Source organism: Lonchura striata, chromosome 1A (genome assembly GCF_050655825.1).
Source record: "Lonchura striata isolate lonStrDom1 chromosome 1A, ASM5065582v1, whole genome shotgun sequence".
NCBI lineage: Eukaryota > Metazoa > Chordata > Aves > Passeriformes > Estrildidae > Lonchura > Lonchura striata.
This window is the reverse complement of record NC_140741.1, coordinates 11,474,658-11,500,010: the sequence shown is the minus strand read 5'-3', so window position 1 is coordinate 11,500,010 and position 25,353 is coordinate 11,474,658. Positions and strand designations below refer to the sequence as shown.

The 25,353-nt window shown below is 37.4% G+C and overlaps 1 protein-coding gene across 17 annotated transcripts in view; it reads left to right on the top strand.

Annotated features, from left to right (window-relative positions):
- PLEKHA5 (pleckstrin homology domain containing A5) overlaps positions 1 to 25,353 on the top strand; it is a 165,810-nt gene that overhangs the window by 127,919 nt on the left and 12,538 nt on the right. For 7 of the 17 annotated variants that reach the window (XR_014952114.1, XM_021535134.4, XM_021535133.4 and 4 more), the window contains 13 exons: positions 1,420 to 1,539; positions 2,274 to 2,327; positions 8,841 to 8,921; positions 14,569 to 14,631; positions 15,202 to 15,282; positions 15,417 to 15,566; positions 16,893 to 16,994; positions 18,043 to 18,154; positions 18,380 to 18,426; positions 19,210 to 19,398; positions 19,926 to 20,043; positions 22,309 to 22,424; positions 24,325 to 24,534. Coding sequence is in view for 16 of the 17 variants with exons in the window: in XM_021535134.4 (XP_021390809.2) it covers positions 1,420 to 1,539; positions 2,274 to 2,327; positions 8,841 to 8,921; positions 14,569 to 14,631; positions 15,202 to 15,282; positions 15,417 to 15,566; positions 16,893 to 16,994; positions 18,043 to 18,154; positions 18,380 to 18,426; positions 19,210 to 19,398; positions 19,926 to 20,043; positions 22,309 to 22,424; positions 24,325 to 24,534 (1,443 nt within the window). In the remaining variant the exon portion in view is untranslated. The remainder of the gene's footprint in view (positions 1 to 1,419; positions 1,540 to 2,273; positions 2,328 to 8,840; positions 8,922 to 14,568; positions 14,632 to 15,201; positions 15,283 to 15,416; positions 15,567 to 16,892; positions 16,995 to 18,042; positions 18,155 to 18,379; positions 18,427 to 19,209; positions 19,399 to 19,925; positions 20,044 to 22,308; positions 22,425 to 24,324; positions 24,535 to 25,353) is intronic. The other 10 variants (XM_021535135.4, XM_021535137.4, XM_085569559.1 and 7 more) reach the window with 10 other exon arrangements.

Here is a 25,353-nt window from a genome sequence, read left to right as displayed (position 1 = left end):
AGTTCTTTGCAGACTGAAAGCACTGTTGCCTATTTTTGGAGAGAACTCCAAAATGTCTTGTATAGCAGCCTAGATTTCTAAACTTACTCTCTGGAATTAACTACTTTAAATCCAGGTATTGAAGGAGAGCTGTAAGAAAGAAAACTGCCATTAGACAATTTGGGTTTGGTGTTTGTTTTCCCTCAAAAGCAAATGGTTTTGCCAACTGAAGCTATGTGGAAATCCCTTGCTCCCTCTTGTGGGCTCCTCTGTTCCGAACTCACAGAAGTGCTGGTGCCATGCTGCTTCTCAGGGACTTTTCTTCTTTATTCTGAGAAACTGGTATTCACTTTCAGCATTTTTAATGTGTGGTTCTCTGGAGCTCTTTACTTCTTTGCTTTGGGGAAGTTCTGTGGCTGTGGAAGAGGACAAGCAGGGGTTTAGGAGCTTTTTGTGTTTGGGCTTTGTTTAACTCACAGGGCTTGTGAGCAAATCAAAACACTGGATGAATATTTAACCTCTTGTAAGGCTGACTTCTGGAGAAGTGTAAGAAACAGAAGCAAACAGGAACATAACAAAAATACTTGTGATGCTCAGTGGTTTGTTTTCTTTGGAGTACTGCTAATAGAAATGGTTCCCAGGAATGGTTGATGGCCTAAGCTGATCTGTGTGGAATTACCTGACAAATACCTGTTTGAGTTGGACTTTATTTCTATAATCTTGGGTCTTAAATGGTATTCTTCATCCCTTCCTAAGGCTGTGTAATACAGCTTAGTCATAAAAGCAAAGCGATAAAATAACTGGAGGCCTCAGACCTGTGAAAGGTGGGATGGAAAAGTATTTTTGTCATGCTTGTGCAGATTTATTTTGTGAACGGTGATTATTTCTAAGGTAGTTCACTAAACATGTGACTGTCATATTTTTTTCCTCTCAATTTTGACACATGGATTTGAAGAATTATTTTAAATAATTCTGTGAAGAATTACTTTAAAAACTACATTTTCATGAGGGCATGTTTTGATTCTTTCACCAAGCTCAAATGGCTGCCCACGTACAGGTAACGACATCCTAAGGGCTGGAATTGTCTACTCCTGACTTAAGTCAGTTTGATATGCATGTCAGGAAAATTTGAGGACTGCACAGACTTTGCCCTGCAAAATCCTCAATTATTTTTGTTCTCAATACAGAATGTTTGACTTTTATGGCATTTGCTGGTTTGAGCAGTCAAAAGCTAACCCTTCATTTTATATTTGGAGGCGTTCAGTTGGGGAAGATGTGTTGTGTCACTGCCAGAGTTTCTGTAAGGCAGTCCAAAGGTGCACCTGACTTAATTTTAGAAGCAAACCTTTTATAAGGCATGCCTTATTTTCCTGAGGTGTTGTTTGGTGTACCAATTAACCTTTTCTCTGCTCTTTGGCTTCTCACGCCGCACTCCTTCAGCCGGAGGAGCTGACGCTGCTGCTCATAAAGCTGAGACGGCAGCAGGCGGAGCTGAGTAGTATCCGGGAGCACACACTAGCACAGCTCATGCAGCTAAAGCTTGAGGCCAGCAGCCCAAAGGTCAGCCACCCAGCAATGTGTGTCATGCTCCATCCTCACTAACCCACGGTCATTCATTAACCCAAGTTTGCTTTGTGCAAAATTCCCTGGCTCCCGCACGAGCAGAACAGAGCGGCGCTAGTCCTTTGTGTGCGTGGGGCTCTGCTATCAACCCTTTGAGGCTTTAGTTTTGGAAATGAGCCGAGGCAAAAGTACCTGGGAATATTTTGAAGTGCCTTGTAGCTGGCTGGAGTTCTGGGCTAAACAGACAAATGGGGGCTACAGGCATCTGAAAGCCACCCCAGATTTAAATGAAGTGGTTTTAATCTATTATTTTGTATTACAAGCAAAATGAGTTGTGATAGATTTGGATTAATCTGCTGCTTATGCAGCCTCCAGTCAGACTCCATCTTATTTGTAACACATCTCTGAGAAGTAGGACATGTTTAAAACATGGATTTATCAAAGGGTTCATAGTTGCCTATGTAGTGGCCATTTACATAAGCTTACGTGTTTTATGAGTAAACCAAAATTAAATGTAGTGGTTCATGGTCTGATTTGTAACAAACTCTCCTAATTTCTGTTTTGGGCTCAAAACTTGTTAACAATTCACCAAAAAAGGGTTAAAAACAGCGTTGTATTTCTCCATCAAGCAGAACTGTCTATCACTGTCTAGTTTACATCCTTTAAAGCTCTTTTCATGCATTCTGCACCTTCTGTCCCTTTCCTTTTCCCCTCTGACTGCTGCCTTCTAGAATGAGATTCTTTTACATCACCTTCAAAGGAATGCCATATATTTGGATCACCAGGTGGGATTTGCAATTTGCTTGTGCATTTGTATTTCTTAATGCTTTTTTGCCTGCTCTTATCAAAGCTGGAAATATTTGGGGAGAAGGATTTTCAGTGCTTTTTGTGAGTTTGGATGATGCCCACAGCATAGAATATCTCAATCAAATATTTGAGCTCTTATGGGGAAAAAGAAGCCCTCAATTTAAAATTTGTCAGAAAACAGTAGCCAATCATCAATTAATTTTTCTGTTCTAAATATATTCCTAATTTCCTTTTCATAATAACACTAACTATAGCATTTTACATTCTTTAACCAGTCCTAATATGTTTCCAAGCTCATATGACACACATGCGATTTATAAAAAATGGGTACTTCTGAGAATTTCATTTTTTCACACTAAAAAGAGTTAGATGTTTCTACAGGACATTAAATGAAGAGGAGGTCAAACATGAAGGCATATTTTAAACAAATCATAACATGTCTCCTTTTCTCATTTTTCTCAGTTCATTCTGAAGGAAAAAGATTTTAATTCTTTCCAGTTTCTGGTTATCTCATGGAGCGAGAGTACAGTTCTGTCTTCACTAACATAATTGGCTGCCAAGTGAAGAATTGCAATATCACATCCTTCTCTTTCTGGCCTTGTTTCATGACCAAATGGGATTTCTTTACAAGTTGTGTTTGAGTAGTTTTGAAGTGGATTTTTTTTTTTTTGCTAGCAGTTATAAAAGACAGTCATAAGTGCTTAGAACTAAAATAAGCAACTGGATGACCATTGGTTAAAAATATAAAAATCACTTTTTGTAAGAATCTTTTATATTTATTATGTCTTTTATTGAAACTTTTGAGCCTTACACTTAAAACCAACTGTTAGAACTTTTATATTCTATATTTTCCTCTACTGAGGTTTCAGTGAGTTTTTGAAAACCCCAGCTGTGCACTGAGACAATACACACTCTGACATGGGCTTGTTTCACCCAGTGACTTTATTTTCCTATCACCTCTTGAAAACAGGGTGGGAATTGTGGCCAATTCAGTTTGTTGGCAATGCATTTCTATTTAAGGGGCTGCAGCAGGTCCAAAACAGTAGGGACATACTGCTTGCTATATCAGACCAAAATATCTCATCCAACTCAAATATTTCCAGCCTATAATATTTTGGAATAAGGGAGTAATTCTGTCTTCATTGTCAAGAAAGGATAACTGTCAATGTGAAGTATAAAATTGTTGTAACTGCTTGGTTAGCCAAGCTTGCCAGTATGATGGGCAGGATTAAATGGGGGGAATTGTCTATGTACAAGATGCAAAACAGTAAAAATTACTTTCCTTTTGCTTGCACCAGATAAAATTTAGAAATGTGATGTGGTAAGCATTAATTAGGAAAGCGTGTAGGTCTTATAGTTGTGCCATACCAGAGATGCAAGGAATCACTACAACTTAGAAATCTAGTCTAAAATCTATTACCTTAATCACAAAATCATGGAAGAGCAGGTTGGAATACTCATTTCTCTTGTTTTATAATACTATTATCTACCTGTAGGAAATAAATCTCCCTGAAAGTCTTTCTGCTTTGAATACCACTGCTTCTAGGGGTGGTTTCACACTTATAGCTCTTCATTACTTTGCCAAATATCAAATTCCCTTTATGTTAAAAGCATAAAAAAAAATCAAAATTTCTTTCAGTGTAATTGAGGCCTTTCCTCCTTGTTACCAGCATCTGTAACCAGCGTGCATAATAGCTTACCTTCTCTGGATTTTAAATGTCCTGTGTACTTAAGTTAGATATTTCCACTTGTATTTAATCTCTGCAAATAGTGTCAGAACCTACTTTGCTTATAGCACATGGTGGGACTCCAGTCCCTGTATGCTCAGCTCTCACCTTCTTGGTCACAAAGAGCTCAGTACTGTACACAATAAATAGTAAGTTTGTTGCGAGGTTGTACAGGTGACTTGTCAGGCAGATTAAAATTCACGTGCAGGGAAGGTAACTCATATTCTATTGCAATAAGCTGGCTGCTGCTTAGGTGGTTTTCTTGTCAAGAATATCCAATCACCTTTTAGCAATCAAGTTTTGTTTTTGTACTGCTGTTTCCTCCGGCCATGCTCAGAAATTCTCACGTTACACTTTCTGATGGTTTTTCATTATGCTTTCAGAATTTTTGTTGTTGTTGTTGGAGTTCAGAGGGAGGGGGGGGGGGCGGGGGGGGGGAAGCCTGAAAAGACTCTGCACACAGATACCCAGACATATGATTTCTTGCATCTCTTAGGGCCAAATAAACAGTTGTCCAGAAGCCTTTTATTTTTAAACCACTCTGCTGGCTCAAGATGTGCAGAGTTGAGAGAGAGATTCAGGTGCATTTTAGGAATTTTAGGAGTTCTGGACATATTTAGCAGCCCTAGGTAAGGATGATTTGTTTGCCAGCATGGGACATTGAGTACACATAGGATCTCAGTGTTCTGCATTGTCAGATTTTTAAAGAATCACTTGTGTGCTACTAAATGCAAGCCAGCTGTCTCCTTAATTTATTTGTACTCAGAAATTACAAAAAGAGTAAACAAAACATAACATAAGGTTGGGTTTTTTTCCCCAAGTAAAAGCTAGACATGTTTTTTTCTCCTTTACAAATAGCCATGGCAGAAGGTCCCACTTTTGAACTTTTCTGTTATTATCAAGAACTCCAGCACACCAGTCTTTCACACTTCTGAATTTTATCTTGATAGTAAAGCTTCTCTTTGGCTGAAAAATCCTTTACTACTAAGCTTATGTTACCTGTATAAAACTCCCTATCCCAGGCTGATTGGTCACAGAAGCTTTACTAAAGTTAATTTCATTTAGTCTTTTTTGGGGGATTTTCCCCAGTTTTTTAAATAGTTATTTATTTAAATAGTTTAGATGCTTAGGAATTAAAATAATTCTGCTAGGACTTGAATTTTCAGTCTCTTTCCATTTTCAAAGTGTGTCTAAAAATAAACAGAATTTTAACAAGAAGTTGTCAAATGAAGAAGTGAAGGCCCTACAGCCAACATCCTCACTGCTCTTCATCTCCCTTTTTCTGAGGTGCTGAAAGTGGCTCTGGGAACAAGTAGTGAATTAAGGAAGGCTGAAGTAGTACAAGGAGGTTTGGATGGAGTTGACATGGTATCCCATGTTTCAGCCTAAAATTCCATGTCCTGTGTTAGCACTTTATAGGGTACTACTTTTATTTGTATTTTCCAGGTTATCTGGAAAAGCTGAAGTAGCTGACCTGGCCTTTTTTTTTTTCCTTCCCTTTCTCAAAGGAAGAAGGAAGGCTCAAGGATAGGGAATATGGGGTTAAAAAAAGACTGCAAGGAAGGAGAAATGCTTCGTCTTTTCTTTCTGGGACAGAGGATTAAAGAACAGGGAAGGTGGGAGAAAAGCTTCCTCAGGTCCTGTTATTCTTTCCCTCAATAAGATAGAGAGGAATTGGGTAAAATGGTTAATCTGAGTCTTTTGTCAGCCAAAACATGCAGTGTCACCTCAGCAGTGAGGTCAACAATCCTGGTAGGCAGACACGGTCCCAGCTGGTCTCTAGAACATTCTGGATTGTCAGCTGTGCAGGGTGTCACCAAACATGGAATCTAGGAAAAGGCAGGAAGAGGAAAAGTTGCTGACAGCTTGGCTTTCCAATTTAAACCACAAAATACCCACTCAAAAATAAACTGGCTGTTCATATCTGTACCAAGAATTTACATAGCTAGCTCCAGTTACTGCTAATTAGACCAATTCCCTTAATTCCTCCATTACATTTTCCTGCATTTTTCAGTTAGCTCTAGTAAGAAGTAGTATAATAAGCTATTATTAAATAGAAACATACTTGATCCCATTACAAGTACTGAAAAGTATAGATCAGTGCACTACTACTTTATTCTAACTAAAACCTTACAATTAGTAAGGCAGACTAAATAAGATACCTAAAGCTACTTCACTGTGCCAGATCCATCCACCAATTTTGGAGCTTCTGAAATATTTAAAGCTTTTTCCCCCATCTTCTTGCCATGCAAGACCTACACAAGTCAGCCAAATGTGAATTACAAGGAAAAATTGGCACATGTCAAGGAGGTCAGGGCTTTATCTGCTTTGTTTGTACTACATCAGTACAACAAAAAAAGGAGAGATTAAACATCACTTCTTCAGAGAAAGAGATTTACTCAAAGTAGGAAGTGGTAAAGCCAAGACTGATGTATTTTATTTGGGTTTGTTGCTGTGTGGCAGTTCACACTTCTCTTTGCTTATGGAGACATTAATTCCAATTTTTGTGGCTTTTCCAACTGGAGAGAATCTTTGACTATAATCCTTTTACTATTACATGGAGGGTCTAAATTCTGTCCTTTATTGTATTTTTTTTTTCCTTAAATGAGTGAAAACCAAGGCTTGCCTCTGTTATGAGCAAGCCAGTATTTTTCCTTGAGCCATTTATTTAGTGTGAATGGTGTCCAGCTTCAGTTTGGGAGTAGCCTTGTGATAATGCTTGAAGACCCCAAAATAGGTGTCCTTGTCATATTTTCCAGCATGGGACTTGCCACTGTGTCCCAGGTAACTCTGATTTACTTGTGCACTGCCTTTAACTTTTAGAAGCTTTGTCACACATAGCTGCTCCCTCAAGATCCTAACTCCTCAGCACTTAAATGCCACTAATTTTTTGGAAACATTGATCCCAAAGGGGAAAAGCATTTGTACTTGACTGCTCCATAGGCTTTGATTGGCATTGCTTTACCAATTGTCTGCTTTTTGATCTTTATTCTATAAGGGCTTAAGTATCTGTGACTTTTCTGGATATACATGGCCTTTACAAACAGGGTTAGATAAGTGTGATTAAGCATCTGTAGTAATAAAAATGTTGGTAGAACTGTAAATCAAAGGTGGAGCCTCTAAAAGACAAAACATTACTTCAAAATGTCTTTTGAGCAAATACCCATTGCTTGTTTTCTGATCTGGGTTTAAACAACCTTTGAGTAGTTCAACAGAAATGAATTCTGGCACTGTTACTGGTCAGAAAAGAAAAATTTGGAATATTGTAGAAAGGTATTAGCTAGAGTTTATGAAACGGTTGAAACCAGATAATAAAAATGCATACAAACCTGTGTTCCTAATAAAATATTTGAGCCTCAGAGCAATTTTTCTTTTATTAATTTATCAGTCGGCTGTAGTTTGATAGCTTGGCTTTGGGCCTTATTGTTGCTCTCCTTATTGAGATCTCTTTTAGTATCACCACTCTGGAGAAAATTTTAATGCAGAGGGAGAACAACTTCTTGTGTCAGTTCTGTTTTTCTGTTTACATGTACTGGAGATGATGGAGTAAATGCTAGGGGCTGCTTGGTTAGGGTTTTTTCCCTGCCTTGGACAAACAGAGCATCATAAGCTTCTTAAGGTACCTTTTATTGGCTGATTAACTTACCAGCTGATCAGACTTTGCAATGGATAAGAAACAACAACAACAACAAAAAGGTCCTCTCTCTACAACAAGAAAAAAATTGTTAACCATAAAATGAAAAAAATACTGCTCCAAATGTAGAAGTTTAGATTTTTCCTAAATAATTTTGGGCAAGAATTACTAGAAGGTGTCAAAAACTCATTCTGTCGCATTTCCATCTAATGAAAGAAAATCTTGCTATGGAAATTTCATGGAGAGTGCATATAAATACAAAGTGAAAGATCATAAATGCTTCTTCACACACTTTGTGTAACCATACCTGAAGCAGATATTGCTAAAGTTTCCAACAAAAATAGGAGGAGAATTGTGCATTAGTGACTTTTCAGTTTTATTTTGGAGAAGAAAACCACCTGTTTTCATAATTTTCCCCTTATTTGTTATGAAAATCTCCTTTTTAAGACCAAAATCCCATACTTTTTTTTTCTGGGTTGCACACTTTTCTGAAATCCTAAATGTATGCAATATGTAATAAAATACCTGATTTTGACATTTGCATGCTTAACAATAAATACTAATCATTATAGAAAATGTCTGGCCAGTTCCAAAATACACTCCTGCGTATGGGGGTGGATAAATGCAACAGGCAATGATTCAGAGTTCCAAAGGATATAAATCAGTGGAATATATAAAAAGGTATTTTGTGATATGTGGACATAAGTCTATTCACAGGCTGGGAATGCTTATATCTTTTTAATGTACACTGACTTATTAAATCCATAATTTAAAAGGTTTTCTGATAAAGGTTTGAATGTTCCTGCAGCAAAATCCAATAATCCTTTTCATTTCAATACCATGCAAAGCCAAACTTATTTTTTATTTTTAAAAAGGGAGAGTGCTGGTGAATAAATATTACCTTGGTGTTGAGCATTTACATTACTTTTAATATATTTGTTTGATATATTAAACTTTTCAGATGTTGTTATTACTTGAATGATGGAATATATAAAAAGCATGGGTTAAAATGTAATCTACTGCATTATTAGAAAGAATTAAAGTAGAGGCTATATTTTACAGTGTCGTCTTTCAAATCTAGCCATGCTGTAAACTGATGTTTGCTGTATGCTCCTCCTGATTTGAAATAGATGAAAGAGAATGAACCTTTAATCACCATGGTTCACACTATGATTGAGAACTCGGCGCTAAGACCGCAACTGTACCATCAAGTAAGGTCTTGGATAGTGAATGAAATTGCTTTATCATCTGCGAAAACTTTCCTTAGTGACAGTTTTGGTTGTCCCTCAGATTTATTCATAACATCGGTGTTTCTCTTCTTTGCTTTGGAAACCCACAAGTCATCCATGCTTCCCGAAGCGCTGCAGTCTCGTTAGCATGGCTTCTGCTGCGTTTTTTTGTTGTTTACTATTAAATGTACACTCTTGAATAACTTCTCTCTGTCTAGACGATTTAATTAGTTGGTGCTTTATGCAGGTGTCCAGTAAATTCATGAAACTTCCAATGAGCTTTCAACATTTGTCTTAGCATGATTCTCTGCAATTAGTGTTCAAAGGTGCTTCTTTCTTTTGACCACTACAAAAGCATGTGAGCGGTGTTTACCTGGTCATTTCTGGCAATTTTGTTTTGTTCTAGGAAGTGGATTTACAAGTTTTTGTTTGCACCTACCCAGCCTTTAGCCACTGAAGAAAGAAAGGATCAAAATTACTTTGATCTGGGGCCTGTAAATCCAAAAGGCAGTGTCTGTTCATAAAGTCACAGCAGCCTTTACTGTGCACACTTACAGAGTGTCTAGTGCTTGTTGGCAATGGTAAGATGGAAGAAGAATCAGAAATGTGAATGGAAATATTGTCTGGGAGTTGAGACCTGCACTGACTTATGAGCATGGCCAATCCCTCTCCCTTGGCACAGCAGTGTCTTACGGGTGCTGGGGCTGAACTGAACAGCCCCTGTCACATCAGGGGGTGTTTTAGAAGTTTCTTGCCTCAGCTACAATGAAGGTGTTGTTCTCACAAGGGAATATCTGGCCAGTTCCCTTGCATTTACATTTATGCCCTTGTGAGCCAAAATTATACATAAAGGTTGCACAGTTTGAAGAAAAAGAGATGTTCTGCCATGTAAAACAGATCTTTATTACTGCCATGTTTCTAAAAAATGCTGCAACTTAATCCATTTCATCCCGTTCAATCCAGTTTCGTTTTTTTAAAGTCAACTCCACATCGTAAGTTTGCTTCTGATCCAGAAACATTGCCAAAAAAAATCTCAGCTTCCCAAAGGAAGTTGGGTTGTGAGTGACTGATTTCATGACTGTCAGATTTGTGCTCCTACATGCAAAGCAGGACCTTTAACTTGGAACCTGGAGGAACTATTTGGAGGAGAATGAGAGAAGTAATGTGCCCTGGAGCCCTAAATGAAATTTCAGGGGTTTGTTGTAATTTTTTTAAGACGCCTGACTGTTAGAATTTTTTTTAAAGCAAGTCAGTTTTGTGTGATAGAGTAGGTAAGACAAATAAATCAATGGGTGTATAATGAGCAGAGCTTTTTTTTAATGTGTCAGGGGAAATTAGCCCAAGCTTCTAATATGAAATAGACATATTTGAGGTATAGCTGTGCCTGGGCTAATCTGATCCTGCCTTTGGGGATACCAGTAAATTCCCAAGTGCTGGCCTGGCCAAGCTCTGCTGCCAGCTGCAGTATCTGCCTTCACCTTGCAGGCACATCTGGCACTGAATAAACACCTTTTTTGACATTCTTGTCAGAGAAGCAGTGACTCTGAGTAACCTGTTGCCACTGGAGATACAGTCTCTTGAGGTCAGAGAGGTTGTGACATGCTGAAGGCTTCTGCAGAAGCTGCCTTAGCTGAGGAGTCACAACATCTACTTCCATGGATAAAGTTTCCTGTTTGAGATGTTGCATTAACTAACTTACAGGAGAGGCTAAAAATACACTCCAAATTTCACTGCCTAAATAGTCTGCTAAACTTTTGTAATGCAAAACCAACCCATTGAAAATTCTGGCAACTTTATTTCAAGTCTAAAGAGTGTATAATTTATTGTTCAAATGAAATAAATTAGTTTAACAGTCATCTTTCCTGCTGCAGTTTTAAAGACCTGTAAATAATTGGGAGAAGTCTCTGCAAGTGACTGAAACTCATTTTTTTGTCAGGATGCTAAAATAGTTTGTGATGACTGCAACCATTCCTGTGGATAAAGAAAAGGATCTTTCTCAGCTTCAGTTTATTCAGTTCAGTTTTTGGTCTGAGCTCATTTACAGTTAAGCAAAGGAAAGCAAGAAAAGTTTGTATTTAATTTTTCTTGCTTGCTTTTTGTAATGATTAATGATTCTTTAGTAAAACAGCAAAAACATCTACTGTTTCAAATGTGTTATTTATAAGTCACTTTTGCTTGTGATTCGTTACATCTTCAGAGTTATTTAAGTCATTTGACTTACATCAGTCTGCTCTGCAGACTGTTCTATAAATTCACAAGTACAGGCCATGGAAATTATTCCAAATGTACAGACAAGAAAAAAGGGGTTTTTACAGACTAGACTCATTTCTATCTTGGTTTGGAGTTTTTTGATTCTTTCTAATACTAGATGAGGAGTGTTAATCTTGTTCTCCAGTCTTTTTCTCTAAAGCAGTACAGGCTGACTTCAAAAAACAAAATTTTCCTCAGTTCCTCTTACTTGTGTGCATTCCCTTAAGGATCAAGAATTAAAATCTTGAGTGCAACAAGCTAACATCCAGGTCTTGCCATGGATAATTGTTCTTAATACATTAAAATCACAGAAAAATAGCCCTTAAGTTTTTTGTTCCTGTAAAGATAGAGAGGTTTTGGTTTTCCCTTGTTACTATTGTTACAGGAGCTGCATATATTTAAACTGTTATACATGTTAGATTTTGAAATGTTTCAGGTTTTGTTATGAATACAAGGTGATGGTGTTTGACCTGAAAGTCTTGTCTTTTCAATTTGTATTTGAAGTGGTTTGTATCACAGAACTCAAAATTAGAGGAGAACCTTAATTGGACTAAAATTCCCATTTGCTTCCTGATAGCAAGATGTATTTTAAAAGGCAAGAAGTAAACAAAAGAGCCTCCGTGAAGTCCTGATTTTAATCTTGTGCTTAACAACAATATGTCCTTGGTTGTCCTGCTTTAATTTCCTAAGTGCAACATCCTGCAGAGGTGCATAGCATGTTTTTGGGGTGTGAAACATCCTCCTAGAAATTCATTGAATCAAAACGGTGGAATCTGAAAATAGCTTACAAAGGAATGAAGTAAGTCTGTCACTTCAATGTTTTTAATATCAACTACTTAAATAGTTCAACCACTTGTGTCCCAGGGTGTCCATCACAGGGGATCTCTCCCTTTCTGGGAATCATCTGGTGCTGTGTGTGACAGAGGTAGGCACTGTACAGCTGATGACAGATGATCCCTAAGCTAAGAGGGAGGTTCAGTTAAGGTCATTCTGCTTTTTCGCACGCGAGATACACGTCTGGCCAAATTCTGCATGTGCAGCTTGCCTTTGAAAAATGGAAAGCTCCATTTGTAGCTCTCAAGGCGCTGCTCCCTCGTGACTGGGAGGTATTTGGTGTTAAGAAGAGTGAATTTGGTGTGTTTGAACAGGCAAATGTCAAGGGAGAGGGACCAGCAGCAGCTCCTGTTGCGGGTTCAGTAGATGGCACTCTTGCTCTGGAGTTCCTGCCCTGGCTGAGCCTTTGCAGGAGTTTGGCAAGGAAGGCGTCTGTGGAACGTGACACGAAGTACATTTTGATAACTTGGTCATTGCAGCTCTTATAATGCGTTTTCGACCTTGCCTGAGATGTGCAATTCTGTTTTGTCTGCCCGTGTCACTCCAGCAGCACACGGTAGTGTTCCGTGCCTCCTGCCTTCAGCTCATGGGCTGTGAGCAGTGAAGCTGCTGTTTTGTCAGGGATGGATTAAGTTATTCCTATTATTTGGGGTGTTTTTGTGCTAAGCCTGTGCAAAATGTTGCAGTGGAAATGCTAGAATGAGGTGGCTCTCCCTCCAGCAGTGCATCTTGTGTGGAGCTGGCACTGCTTGACCCAAGCAAGAAGTAGCAATTTGAAAAGTGTGATAGGATTTTAGTAAGAAGAATTAGCACATCTGTAGTGGTCTTTGAAAAACTTTTCCTTTTCTGAATACTTAAAAATGCCTTAATAATTAAATTATTTTAATAATTAAAATGTATTCCTTTCAGGAGGTACAGAGGGGTAGGGATGCTGAATCAGCAAACTGTTTTAAACACAGCTAAAATTAAGGTTGAAATGACCAAAGAATGTCTTTCTTTTTTAAAAAGTATAAAAAATATTGGCTTGAAAAAGCAATATATTTTTCCAGCCAAGTCACATAGAATGCTGAGTAGTGACTTGGAAATGTGTATTTATCTAATAGGGGATAATCTTTCTTCTGTAAAATCTTCCTGTAGTGAAATATAACTAGGTTTCCTCTGCAATTTAAAGACATTTGGCCATGTTTATGGGTTTTATTTAAATATTTCCATTCCTCACTTTTCTCTCATTGTGATAAAATGAACAATAAAACAGCACAACTCTACAATAGTAGGAGTTTAAATAGCTTCTGAATTTGTGTGACATTCATGAGGTGCAAAAGTGCTGTGGCTTTTTTCATCTTCCAGCATTCATTTTCATGAAATGTCCGTTTCAAAGAAAGTTATTCTGTGTTTTTAATACACTATTCATACTTCTAAATTGTCACCAGGTACATTTGCATGAGGTATGTGGGCATAATATCGTGAAATGAAACACTTTAGTGTGTTGAAGATTTATTTTATGTTTGGAATGCTTGTCTCATGAGCCCTTCCCTAGTCCTTTTATTTATAAGTGTCCCTTAACATGGATTTGTGTTTCAGTAGTCTTCCTTGTACTATTAAGTCAAAATAACCTAATTCTGACAGACACACGGAAGGAAAGAGTCTTTGTTGGGACTCAGTGCACACTATGTTTTTTAATTAAATAGAATATGAAGGTTGATAGTGTTATGTCCTTCCTTGCTGTACAGAATATTAAGTAGTTACTGTGTGTGACAGTTCACTCTAAAATGGGGAGCTGCCTTTTTCCTTGTAAAATATTTTAAAATCTTGTTCCTGGTCAGTAACAGATTGAAAAAGTTAAGAACTTAATGTGAGGAACTGTATGAAAGTAGTTTGACGTACTTTGCATCCTGACTAGCGCAAGGAGTTGAGTTTGCCTAAGATAAAATAGAAGAGCTTCCATTTGTGGCATTTCTGGTGATGCTCTGTTGGAGGGGAGGAAATCCTATGAAAAGTAGGAAACCCATATGAAAAATCCATATGAAAAGTGGTGACACTTACTGGACGTATCTCTAATAAGATATTTACATATATGTTGTAAACTTAGGTCATTCTGCTCTAGTTTTGGCTTCACATCAGATCACCCTGCTTGTGAAACACCTGACCTCAGTGGGCCTAGAATGATTAATTCAGAGTAGAATGAGCCCCTCTATTTAGAATTCATATAACAGAACTTAGGCACAATGATGCATCATTATTTAGATGTACTCTGGCAATTTCATCTCACGCCATAATCCATGTTTGATTGAGTTGTACATCTTTGAAACTCCAGTTTGCATTAGAAACAGCCTGTTAATTTAATGCAGCTCTACTGACAGTCTGCTTGACATTCCATTTAGTTACCCTCATTAATGTATATTGGCTAAATATGTATTGTTCAATGTGGCAGGTTTAACTTTCAAGCAAAAGCTGATTTCTGTGTTAAAACTCTTAAGCTGAACAGTAGTTTTCATTTTCATTGTCCAACTAAGTTGTTTTAAGGCAATATTATTCTTCCTTATAGTTAACACAAGAAGAATGTAGGGGTACACTATACAAATATAGAACTGAAGAGCTGGACATTGATGTAAGTCATTTCTATTCCTTCTTCCTTGTAAATGTTGGTATTTGTCTCTTTCTTTTGATAATAATTTTCCTCTTGGCTTTTGCCTTTGAAACCCACTTTGTACAGATGATTGCCAGCAGAAATTGCATCATGATACAGAGGGACATGCCTCTGTAATAAGCTTCTAACTTGCAGGAAATTTACATTTTAGGCTGAAATTTTAACTATTTGATACAATCACCTGAGAAGCCACGGGACAGACTGTGAATGTATAAAATCACCTTTGTAATATTAAGCAATATGTAAATTAGAATGGAATAATACCTATTATTAAGTTGTAAAGATTTAGCTGTAGAATCATTAATTATATGTTTTCAGCCATGCTGCTTCAAGTTATAATAGCACTTCATAGTTTCTTAAGAGGATTTCTTAAGTAATTTGAAAATGCAAGACTGACACCTACATAATTTTAGAATTCTTATTTTAATATTTTTCTGTGGATTCGTGTAATGATTGGATCAAGTTAGATTTTGATTACTGAAGATGCAAATCCCAAAATGCTAATTATGGTCATTTTCTGTTCTATACTAGGCTAAGCTTAGCCGTTTATGTGAACAGGATAAAGTCGTGCAAGCACTGGAGGAGAAGCTCCAACAGCTACACAAGGAGAAAGTAGGACAATTGTATTTATTACCTAAAGTGGATGTTATTTTACATGCTTATTATCAGAACACTGATAGCTGAAATAAAACGAAAATCAGCCCAATGATGCAGCACATTAAAAATAATTCTTTTTATTACAATAGTACACGCTTGAGCAAGCTTTGCTATCAGCAAGCCAGGAGATAGAAATGAATGCAGATAACCCAGCAGCCATCCAGAATGTTGTCCTACAGAGAGATGACTTGCAGAATGGGCTGCTCAGCACTTGTCGGGAGGTGTCCCGAGCCACTGCAGTAAGTGCCACGTTCTTTCCAGCAAAACTTCATCAAGTGTGAAATTACTGTGTTCTTATTCCTAATTGCATTGGTTTTGCTTGTTTTTTTTTCATTACTGCATCCCAGCAAAAACTCGGTTGTCTTTTAGTTGTTCATGTTTTTGTCAAAGGTGGATGGAAAGTGATGTTTTCACTGTATTCATCGAGTGTTTTTTCTCTAATTGTACTTTTTTTTTTTTTGACCAGGAATGGGTGCATACTGTCTTAATTGGTGTGGCAGTTATCATCTTTGAAATGTGAGAAATTGATAACAGAAGAAGTAAATAATGCAAATAAGCTATTTCATGTGATGGCAAAACAGTGTCAAACACAAACTTTATTTGACTTACTTTAAGCAAAAGCAGCTGCAGGACTGCCATAGTCTGTCTGTAATGTTGGACCATTACATCTAAAAGATCTTTCAAATTATGCACTTCCAAAAGTTTTTAAAAGAAAAGGAGATAGAAAGGAAATTGCTGTTTACTGTCCTTTTCTACTTCATGATGACAATGAATCGTTTTTGCCTACTTAGATATTTCCAAACAGGTGTCAGATTCCAGGGGGTAGCTGTGGTAAGAACTGACATGATGACAGCCCTGAAATCTTGGTTGTAGTCTGAATGTTGGATTGCCTTGGAGCAGGAATTGGTTGGACACAGCAAGGGGAACCAGGGGAAAGGAAATCCTCCAGACACACATTCCCTCATTAACTTTTCAATTTATTTGAAATTAGTAAATTGCTTGATGTAGGCTGCAAAAGTGAGATTGTGGGGCTGACCTCAAAGAAGAATAATTTTTTCCTTGTGGGGTTTGCAGCTGCACACGTGCAGAACAGTGGTGTGTAGGCAGCCTTGCAGGCAGGGCTAGCTGAATTGCATTTCCCCTGCATAATGCACTGCACACACATGCTGTGCACTCACACATGTGCATTCAGGGTGATAAAAGACAGAAATTTGCATCCATTTTTGTGGCTTTTCTGCCTCACTGGCAAGACAGCTTAAGATCAACATGCCTGCTGACTATAAAGGCATTTTCTGAAGAATTTGCCCTGGCCTATCTTTTTTGTTAGTGAAAAGACAAAATGCTGTTTGTTTGAATTTCATTCAGTATAATTAGAAAATCAAAAAGCTGTTTAAACATTGCATTCTCTTAATTATTTATTAAATATTACAAATATTTATTTATTGTGGCTATCTATTTATGTCTTACTTCCTGAAGTTTCATACCACGGGGGGAAAAAAAAAAAAAGTTTGTGTTTTTTTAATTGAACCTGCATCTGTAATTCTTAACATTTCTTATATACTTAGGAACTGGAAAGAGCTTGGAGAGAATATGATAAATTGGAGTATGATGTAACTGTAACAAGGAACCACATGCAAGAGCAGCTTGATCGGCTTGGAGAAATCCAGGTGTGGCAAAGATCTTAAAGTACACTCAATTCACTTGGACTTTCTATGAGTTTTAAAACTGTACATATGAAAAAAGGGGGACAAATGCTGAACTAACTTATAAACTTTTAATTTCTTTTTCTACCTTGTAAGTTCTAAAGAAGTATTCAGATTTTTCTTTTTTTTTTTTTACATGGTAGCACTGATATTCCTTTGGGAGTTTTCTTTTTTTTGTTTCAATGAGCAGGTTTGAAATGGAGTGGCTTTCTCAGACCTTAGTTGCTCTGACAGCCAGAATACATCTTCACACAAATCCTTCCATTTAACTGAATATTTTAAAATAAAATCATTTTATCAAAAGAAATTATTACAGGAAATGCTGTAGGTGTTGCTTCAGGCCTTACAAACAAAGGGTTCTGCTGTGTATTTTAATGATCAGGAATGGGTGCTGAATTCCTAAGGAGGGCTCTCTGTGAAAGACTCACAGAGATAAGGACATGCAGGAGTGCACAGGTTATCTGGGATGGGCACATGGGTGTGCTCTGCACTGCAGGTTCTGTGCTCCAGGGGTGGATTTCCTATGCAGCTACAAAAGATTACAGAGAAGCCCAAAATCTGTACAACTTGCACTGATCGGTGCACAGTGTGCATGTCCATGAATGGAAATAGATTATATCCTGGCATGCAAACACTGTTTCTCTCCACCTGTGTTGGGGTAGGAAGAGATGGTTCCTTTTCCATGGCCGTATGTGGGTCTCCTGTGCAAAGGCTGCCTGGATTTCCTTTGGAGATTGTAGATGAGGCTCTGTTCTTGAAGTGAAGTTTGAATTAGCAGATTGCTCTCAAATTGACTGAGACCTTATGAAATGAGTCAATCTCTTACTTTTTGTTTCAGACACTATTTGAATGCTTTATGGTAGAGGGTCTATCATTACTACATTTTATTTTCCTTCACTGTGAAAGGACATGCATTGTAGTCTAAAGAGAGAGAAAGGTTTTCCCTTTTTTTTTTTTCCACTTGCAATGTGTTCTAATGTACTGGCCATATATGCTGTTTATTTGCTGACAGACTGAATCAGCAGGGATACAGCGTGCTCAGATTCAGAAGGAACTGTGGAGAATTCAGGATGTCATGGAGGGTTTACTTAAACATAAACAGCAAAGAAGCTCTTCTGAGGCAGGTAAGCAATAGGAAATTAAATTGGATCATGTATTTTTAAATATAAGCTCCATCATTGCTTTTGTATGTTTGAAAAAATGGCACAATGCCCAAGAAAAGAACAAAGCAAATGCTACTTTAAGTTGATAGTTAATAGCAACAAGTTAGGGTTCATATTTTAAAAGCTGTTAATTGTAAACCATTTTTCTCTTTTTTTTCCCGACACCTTCCCCCTTCCCCTAAACAGGCATCATGATATCAAGGACATTTTCTTCTATTAAATATAAAAATGAGGTATGGTTTTAGCATATTTACTATTTTAATATTATGGACGTTGTAATATGGCTATAATAAAAACCAGCATTATCGTGAATATTTTGAGGATGTCTGAATGATGTATTCAGTATGTTTCTGTAACAGCACAATATTATGAACTAGTTTTAAAAACTGCTAACTCCACTAATAATTCTAACACTCATTTGTACTGTGTCTCTGTATTCTCACTGGTATGTTTCTCTTTTCCATTTCTTACCTTTTCCTCTCCCTAGGCTCCTAACATAGAAATATAAACCCTGATTTTTGGATATGTTTTCTACCCACCATAGCTTTCATGGGAAAAAATACATTGCTTTATATGTTTGTTCAGATATTGAGCCTGGTTCTCAGATGGCCAGAGCACCCACAAGAAGAGCTGAGACTGTGGGAGCTCCCAAATGTTCAATTCCTCTGAAAATCTGGCTAGAAGTTACAGTTTTAAAGGGACGTTGTCGCTGATATCTAAAGTGTGTACAGTATACATCTGGCTTACAGAACTTTCTAAAATCTCATTTATGTAAAAATCTTTCAAAAGATAATGGATTTAATTTTTAAAAGTGTGATTTAGCGAGTTTGTATGTGTCCAACAGCAAGCGCAGGGGTCAGATTTATTTTTTTTCCTTTTTGTTAAATGTGACATTGTCCCTTTAACTGCAAAATCTATAGCTGCTGTAGCCATGGTAATATATTTTTCTTTTTAAGTTATAAATAACTGTACCAGGTGCGCACGTCTAAATAAGGTGACTATTCTACAATCTTTAGGAAGAGGAAGTAGTCCCACCTCGTCCTCCACTCCCTCGGTCCTATGACTTTACAGAGCATCCTCCCATAATCCCCCCTCTGCCCAGTGATAGCAGCTCCTTGCTCTGTTATAGCAGGGGCCCAGTACATCTGACAGAAGAAAAGAAGATGTACCAAGTTCAAGGATATCAGAGAAATGGATCTTACTGTGTAAGTGGCTTAAACTGCCACATTGTTCTTGAAGCATCCTCCCTCCTTTGCACAGTCACCATTTTTGTTTACTCATCTGGCTGCTTTTGTGTTATGGTTTCACTTTTATTTGGTTTTGTTTATAGCTGCGTCATTTGCTCTTCACATTTTCCTATCAAGTGTTACGTGTGTATATAAAATGTCTTAAGACTTAAATTTCATAAACTTAGATCCTTCGCCTCACTAGTTCTTTAAAAAACTCTGGGCTCAGCTTTTGAGGCTTATACCAATTTGTTTCCAGAAGATCATTTAAAAAAACCCCACAACTCTGCCTTTTTATGGCAATTTTTTCCTGTAATTTGTGATTGTCTGCAAATGTTGTTACTCAAATTAACTACCAGAAAACACTTCTGCTATAATGCTTGAAGGATGGAACACTGTCTTCAAGTGAGAGCAGAGTTATCACAAAATAATTGGTTTGAGTCTTAAGACACAGATACTTGCAGCAAAGTGCCTGTTTATTTACCTTATCCCTTGATGTTCCTCAGGGTCCTGATTATAGGCTTTATAAGAGTGAACCCGAGTTAACTACAGTAGCAGAAGTGGATGAGACTAATGGTGAAGAAAAAACAGAACCAGTTTCAGAATCAGAATCTTCTGCTAAAGGTTTGTCCCCAGGCACGGTGTTTGCAACCTTTCAGCTTTCTCACAAGGAATGCAGAGCTTCACTGCCTCATGCTTTGTGCCTTTGCAGCCTGTCCATTTCTCAATTTGATGGAACAGCTTCCACAATAAAATAATGATTTAATTATATGACGGGAGAAATCTCAGTCAATTACACCACAGAAAAATCAAACATTACACTCACCAACAGCCCTGAAATCCTTATTGACACCATGTCTAATCACATCACTCACATTCCCCACACACCATTCCCTTGAACAATTACCCATTTTATGTTCTTGCCCTTGAACAATTACTCAGTTTTTGAATCAAGCTCCCGATGTTATGTTGCTGGAACGTCCAAAAAGGCAGCACCACAGAATTTTCAGGCTCTCATAAGGCAGGGGAACAATGTCTTTTTCTTTTTTTTAATCTTGTAATTGTTGAATTGCCTTTCTGTCCTCTGATATAATAGGAATAATGATCATGACCTTGGAGTCTACAGACAATAAAGGTCTTTGCAATTGCTAAATGCTTTAGATTCTTCTCTTCATCTAGCTCCCATAAAAGCTACTAATTGCTTGGTAGAGTCTTTTACCAGGAAGTGCTTCTCAATTCTGTTTGTTAAAACACACAGAATAGTTTGTTAAAGGTGACTTCAGGAAAATGCTCAGCTTTAGCACCTCCCAAAAACCATGTTAAGAGCTTTGAGGAAAACTACCTAAACATAGCTATTTTTTTTTACCCTAAAGATTGATGTTGCCAATGCTAGCAGGATCACTGCTTTCTTTTGGTGCTTTGACTGAGCATTTACAGAGTAGGCTGATGCAATGGTAACAGAATTTTACCAAGAATTATGATTATACAAAGATACTGTTTTCATCAGAATGGTCATATAGGTTTTTAAAATTCAGGTTAGCGTACAGTTTGGGTATAAACTATGTGAATGGCCCTGTGATATAATTAAGCTTGCACTTAACACACAATTTGTCAATTCAGATTCTCTGGGGTATTGCTGAGACACAATGTTAAGGCACATAATTAAATTTCTGTTAACTTGGTGGCGGAAAATGGAATATTTATCCTGAGATTTGCTAATTATCAGTGACCTAAATTGAGAAACTTGTCTTTCTGACAACATGCCTAGGTTTCATTGACGTGTGATGTTTCTGATTATTCACAGTAATTTATGTCAAGAGGTGAAGTAATGATAAAGACAAAATGAGAGAAATCTACACCGACTATGTAAAGAAACCAAACACTTTTTAAGCACTCTAATCTGCTTTCTGTCTCAGAGACAGAAATTATTCTATTCTGTCCATTTGTAGAAAAACAGTCCTCAGTCAGGGAAAGCAATAGTGCAAATTGCTCTGAGATAACATTTAGAGGTGTGGAACAGAATAACTGCAGTGAGAGGCTCTGTATATTCTAAAACTCCCCTTCAGTGTGTTGTTTATCATAGCTGTGTTTTATCATGTGAGCATATGAATTTTCTAACAGACATTTCTTGTTCTGGGCATTCACTCATAATAACAATCCCAGTGCAGTAGGGAAATGTAACCATGTCTGATTGTTTCAGTTCTGTTATAGTGTGTAAGCCATGAGAGGAAACATTTTTATGCCATTCTGTCTTAAGTTTTTAAGCTGATGAGGAAGCAAACTTAAAGGCAGCTCATCTGAGTTTTTTCTACCTTGCTGTTTTAAGAAGTCATACTTCAATTATGGAAATTTCTTATTGAGGGTGGTTCTAAAAATAAATAATTTCAGAGGAAATGTTTAAAAGTTACAGTACTGAATACTACTCATGCCAGCCATTTCCCTCTCTTGTCAAACATCAGCAATTAAAGAGAAATGGGAGCATGTCAAATGTGAGAGCAGAGGAATATTTGTGACCCGTGTGGTACATAAAGGTGACACAAAAACAAAATGGAATTCTGCTGTGTTTTATCTTTTATGTCTAAAGGAGACCCAAACTGCTGCCTCATAGCAGAATATCCTCAGCTCCTGTTTTCACTCACCCACTGAGCAAGCTCAGGGCTGATTTCATTCACACACAAACATGAGCATGGGTGTGCACACACAAATGAGGCCATCCAAGAGCTGGCTGGACTTTCAATATGTGCACCCATCAACTCTGAGCACCACTTTCTGAATCTGCCTTTTGGAGAAGAGTTCCCAAGGCTGACAGTGTCTCTTGTCTAGAAAACAAATCAGCAGTTTTGTCAGTGCTTTATACAGCACTCAGTATGTTGCTTTGCTGTTTTGCAGGCTCACATTTCCCTGTGGGAGTTGTACCACCCAGAACCAAATCCCCAACGCCAGAATCCTCAACAATAGCATCCTATGTCACTTTGAGGAAGAATAAGAAGATAGATCTAAGAACGGTACTTTAAAATGACATTTGAGCATTGGATGTGTTCATTTTTAAGTTTGGTAGTTACTCCAAAAGTTGAAGTTATTTTCACGATCTTTAAAAAAGAATATAATAAAAGAAATAAATAAAAATCACTGTTACAGAAGCATTATATACTAGATTAAGCAACTATATAGGTAATTAATTATGCTAGTTGGATTCTTTTGGGGTTTTTTGCATGGGTCAGGGTTGGGTATGAAAGCACTTGAGATGGTGTTTTATGTTCAGGCTCAGATGTTTATTCTTATCTATATTGCAATCTTACAAGCTGTGAGTTCTACAACATTTTACTAATCAAACTACAAAATGGCTCTGTATTTATCTCTACAAAGTCTTTAACGGAACTACTTAATATAAGAAATGACACTTAAATTATTTTTACTTTTAACTCAATAGCTAATCACTTGTGTCCTACAACGCAGACTTTTCTGTCTAATTGCAAAATCCCCCTTAAAACCATAAAGAAAAAAGTAAAGAAGGTGAACAAAAAAGACTGACTAATACCTTAAAACTTCAATCCTTAGCTTTATATGTATTACTATATTCTAAAACTTTAAATTCTACATTTTCCACTATATGGTTTTAGTGGATTTAAACTTTGATTTAAACTACACATTTGTAACCTCAGTTCTATCATTCAATTTTAGGAACTTTCTCCACAACCTCAAGTCAAATGCAGTGACCTTTTTCTTAAAGTTCTATACCTAAAGACAAGAGAAGTCTAAAATTCTGAACATCCAAAATTCTAACAGAGACAGCTATAGAAAGAATAATAAAATTATAAATGCTGTTCATGTTAAACTGCATGGAGACCCCCAAACTGGGCAAGAGCTAAATGGTAAATGATAAATCTGCTGATCTTCTGAAGTTCAGGCTTGAGTTGAAAGCATGTGAAGCATCTTTGAAACACTTGTGTTTGGCAGTTGAACAGCCTCTTTAAAACAAACACAGGCTTTTATTTATTTCAATGCTAAAACAATTTGGGAAATAGCAGCCATGAAATAAGGATGTAATAAGCAGTATGCAGGTAATAAGCCCAGAATTTCAGATTGGTCAGCTCTGTAGTCTCTGGGTTAAAGACACACATTTACATGTAGTTCATGCAAAAGAGAGGAAAACTTTTGCCATAGTTGCAGCACAAATAGAGGAGAAGTTGTGAGAAGCCTGGGAGAGGAGAGAGAAACTCCCAGGATGTTGACTAGAGAAAGAATACAACTTTTCATAATTGAAATAAATTCCTGGAAATGTACTGAATGCAGCTGATTAGCTTGAAGCCATTTTTATCTGTCATAAAAAGTACAAATCTGCCTGAAAACCAGTGAATTTCAATAAGAGAGTAGGTAAATGGGTGTTATTTTGGGAAAAATATAATGCTTAGAATTACAGATTTTTAAGTGGTAATAAATTTGTTTCAGCCCACACTTGCAGTTAAATGATGCCCAGCTGTAGTTTTTCTTGAAATAAAAAGGCAGAAATTACTATTAGATCAACTGGTGTAAATGTCCTGGATCATTAAATTTCAATTATGTTTCTGTCTCAGTCAAGTATCTTGTGTTTCCCAGTTTTATAATCTCTGGTAAATTGTTTCAGCTTGAGAGGGTGGCTTTGAGAGCATCTACCCATTCTCCTGATGTTTATTGTTGGTGATGGTAGTGTTACTGTTCAGAAGAGCAATTTATTCCTTCCTTTTATTTTGAATTTTGGCGTTTGTTTATTGATAATTGGGTTTTGTACAGTTTTTTTTCACATACATAGGAGGTCTATATTTGCCTACTATCTCTTCTGGTAAGTTACCAGTCTGAAATCTTTAGTTTTTGTTGAAACACATACATATATATATATATTCTTTTTTTTTTCCTCTTCCATTTAAGGAAAGACCACGGAGTGCAGTGGAGCAGCTGTGCCTTGCAGAAGGCTCACGGCCTCGAATGACTGTGGAGGAACAGATGGAAAGAATAAAGAGGCACCAACAAGCTTGTCTGAGGGAGAAGAGGAAAGGACTCAATATTATTGGTGTTTCAGAGCAGTCTCCATCCCAGAGCTTGTCCCATGCCAGGGATAATCCGCTCAAGCTGGCACAGGTGGGTCCCACAGTGATCAAAGTGTGTCCAGTTAAAAACCAAAGGAGTTGATTGGAGGCTAATTGTGGAGTCACAGACTCAAAAGGACAGCCTTTGTGCTTACACCTAATGGTAGGAGCCACTTCTTTGCCTTTTTGGGAAACAAACAGCAGCACTTTACAGAACTGAACTCAGGGCTTTCCGACAGGTCGGACAGTTTAGCCAAGTTATCTGTTCTTGACACAGGAACACCAGTTTGTCTGGGAATACCCTTTTGCCCCAGAGATGGGGCAACTGAGAGGTGTTTGAAAAGCTTTTATTCCATTTTCAGTCTCACAAGAAGGGTGAGACAATAGAGATGTTATAATTCATGCCATCACAATCAGAAGCCAACTATTTCCTAATTACAATACATTTTAAGTGTTTCTTGGCTATCAGCTTTTTGCCATGCTATTGTAAATGCAGGCGAATCCAATGGGAAGAAGTGACGATGTCTGACTCAATTCAGAAGGCTGAATTATTTTGTTATTATAACTATGCTAAAATACCTTAATATACTATATAAAAGGAGGATACTAAAACTACATACAACTTTCTCTGACTCTATCTCTCCCACAACTTGTGACCCTCTCCCGATAGTCCTGCCACAGGTGGGTTGGATTGGCCATCAGGCTCAAACAATCCTCACCAGAACCCAATCAAGCAATCACTCCAGGTAAACAATTCTCCAAACACATTCCACATGGGAAAAACAAGGAACAGAAATAGAAATTGTTTTCTCTTTCTTTCTCTTGGTGCACCTCTATGAAAAATCCTGGGAGGGAGAGAAATGTGCTTGCT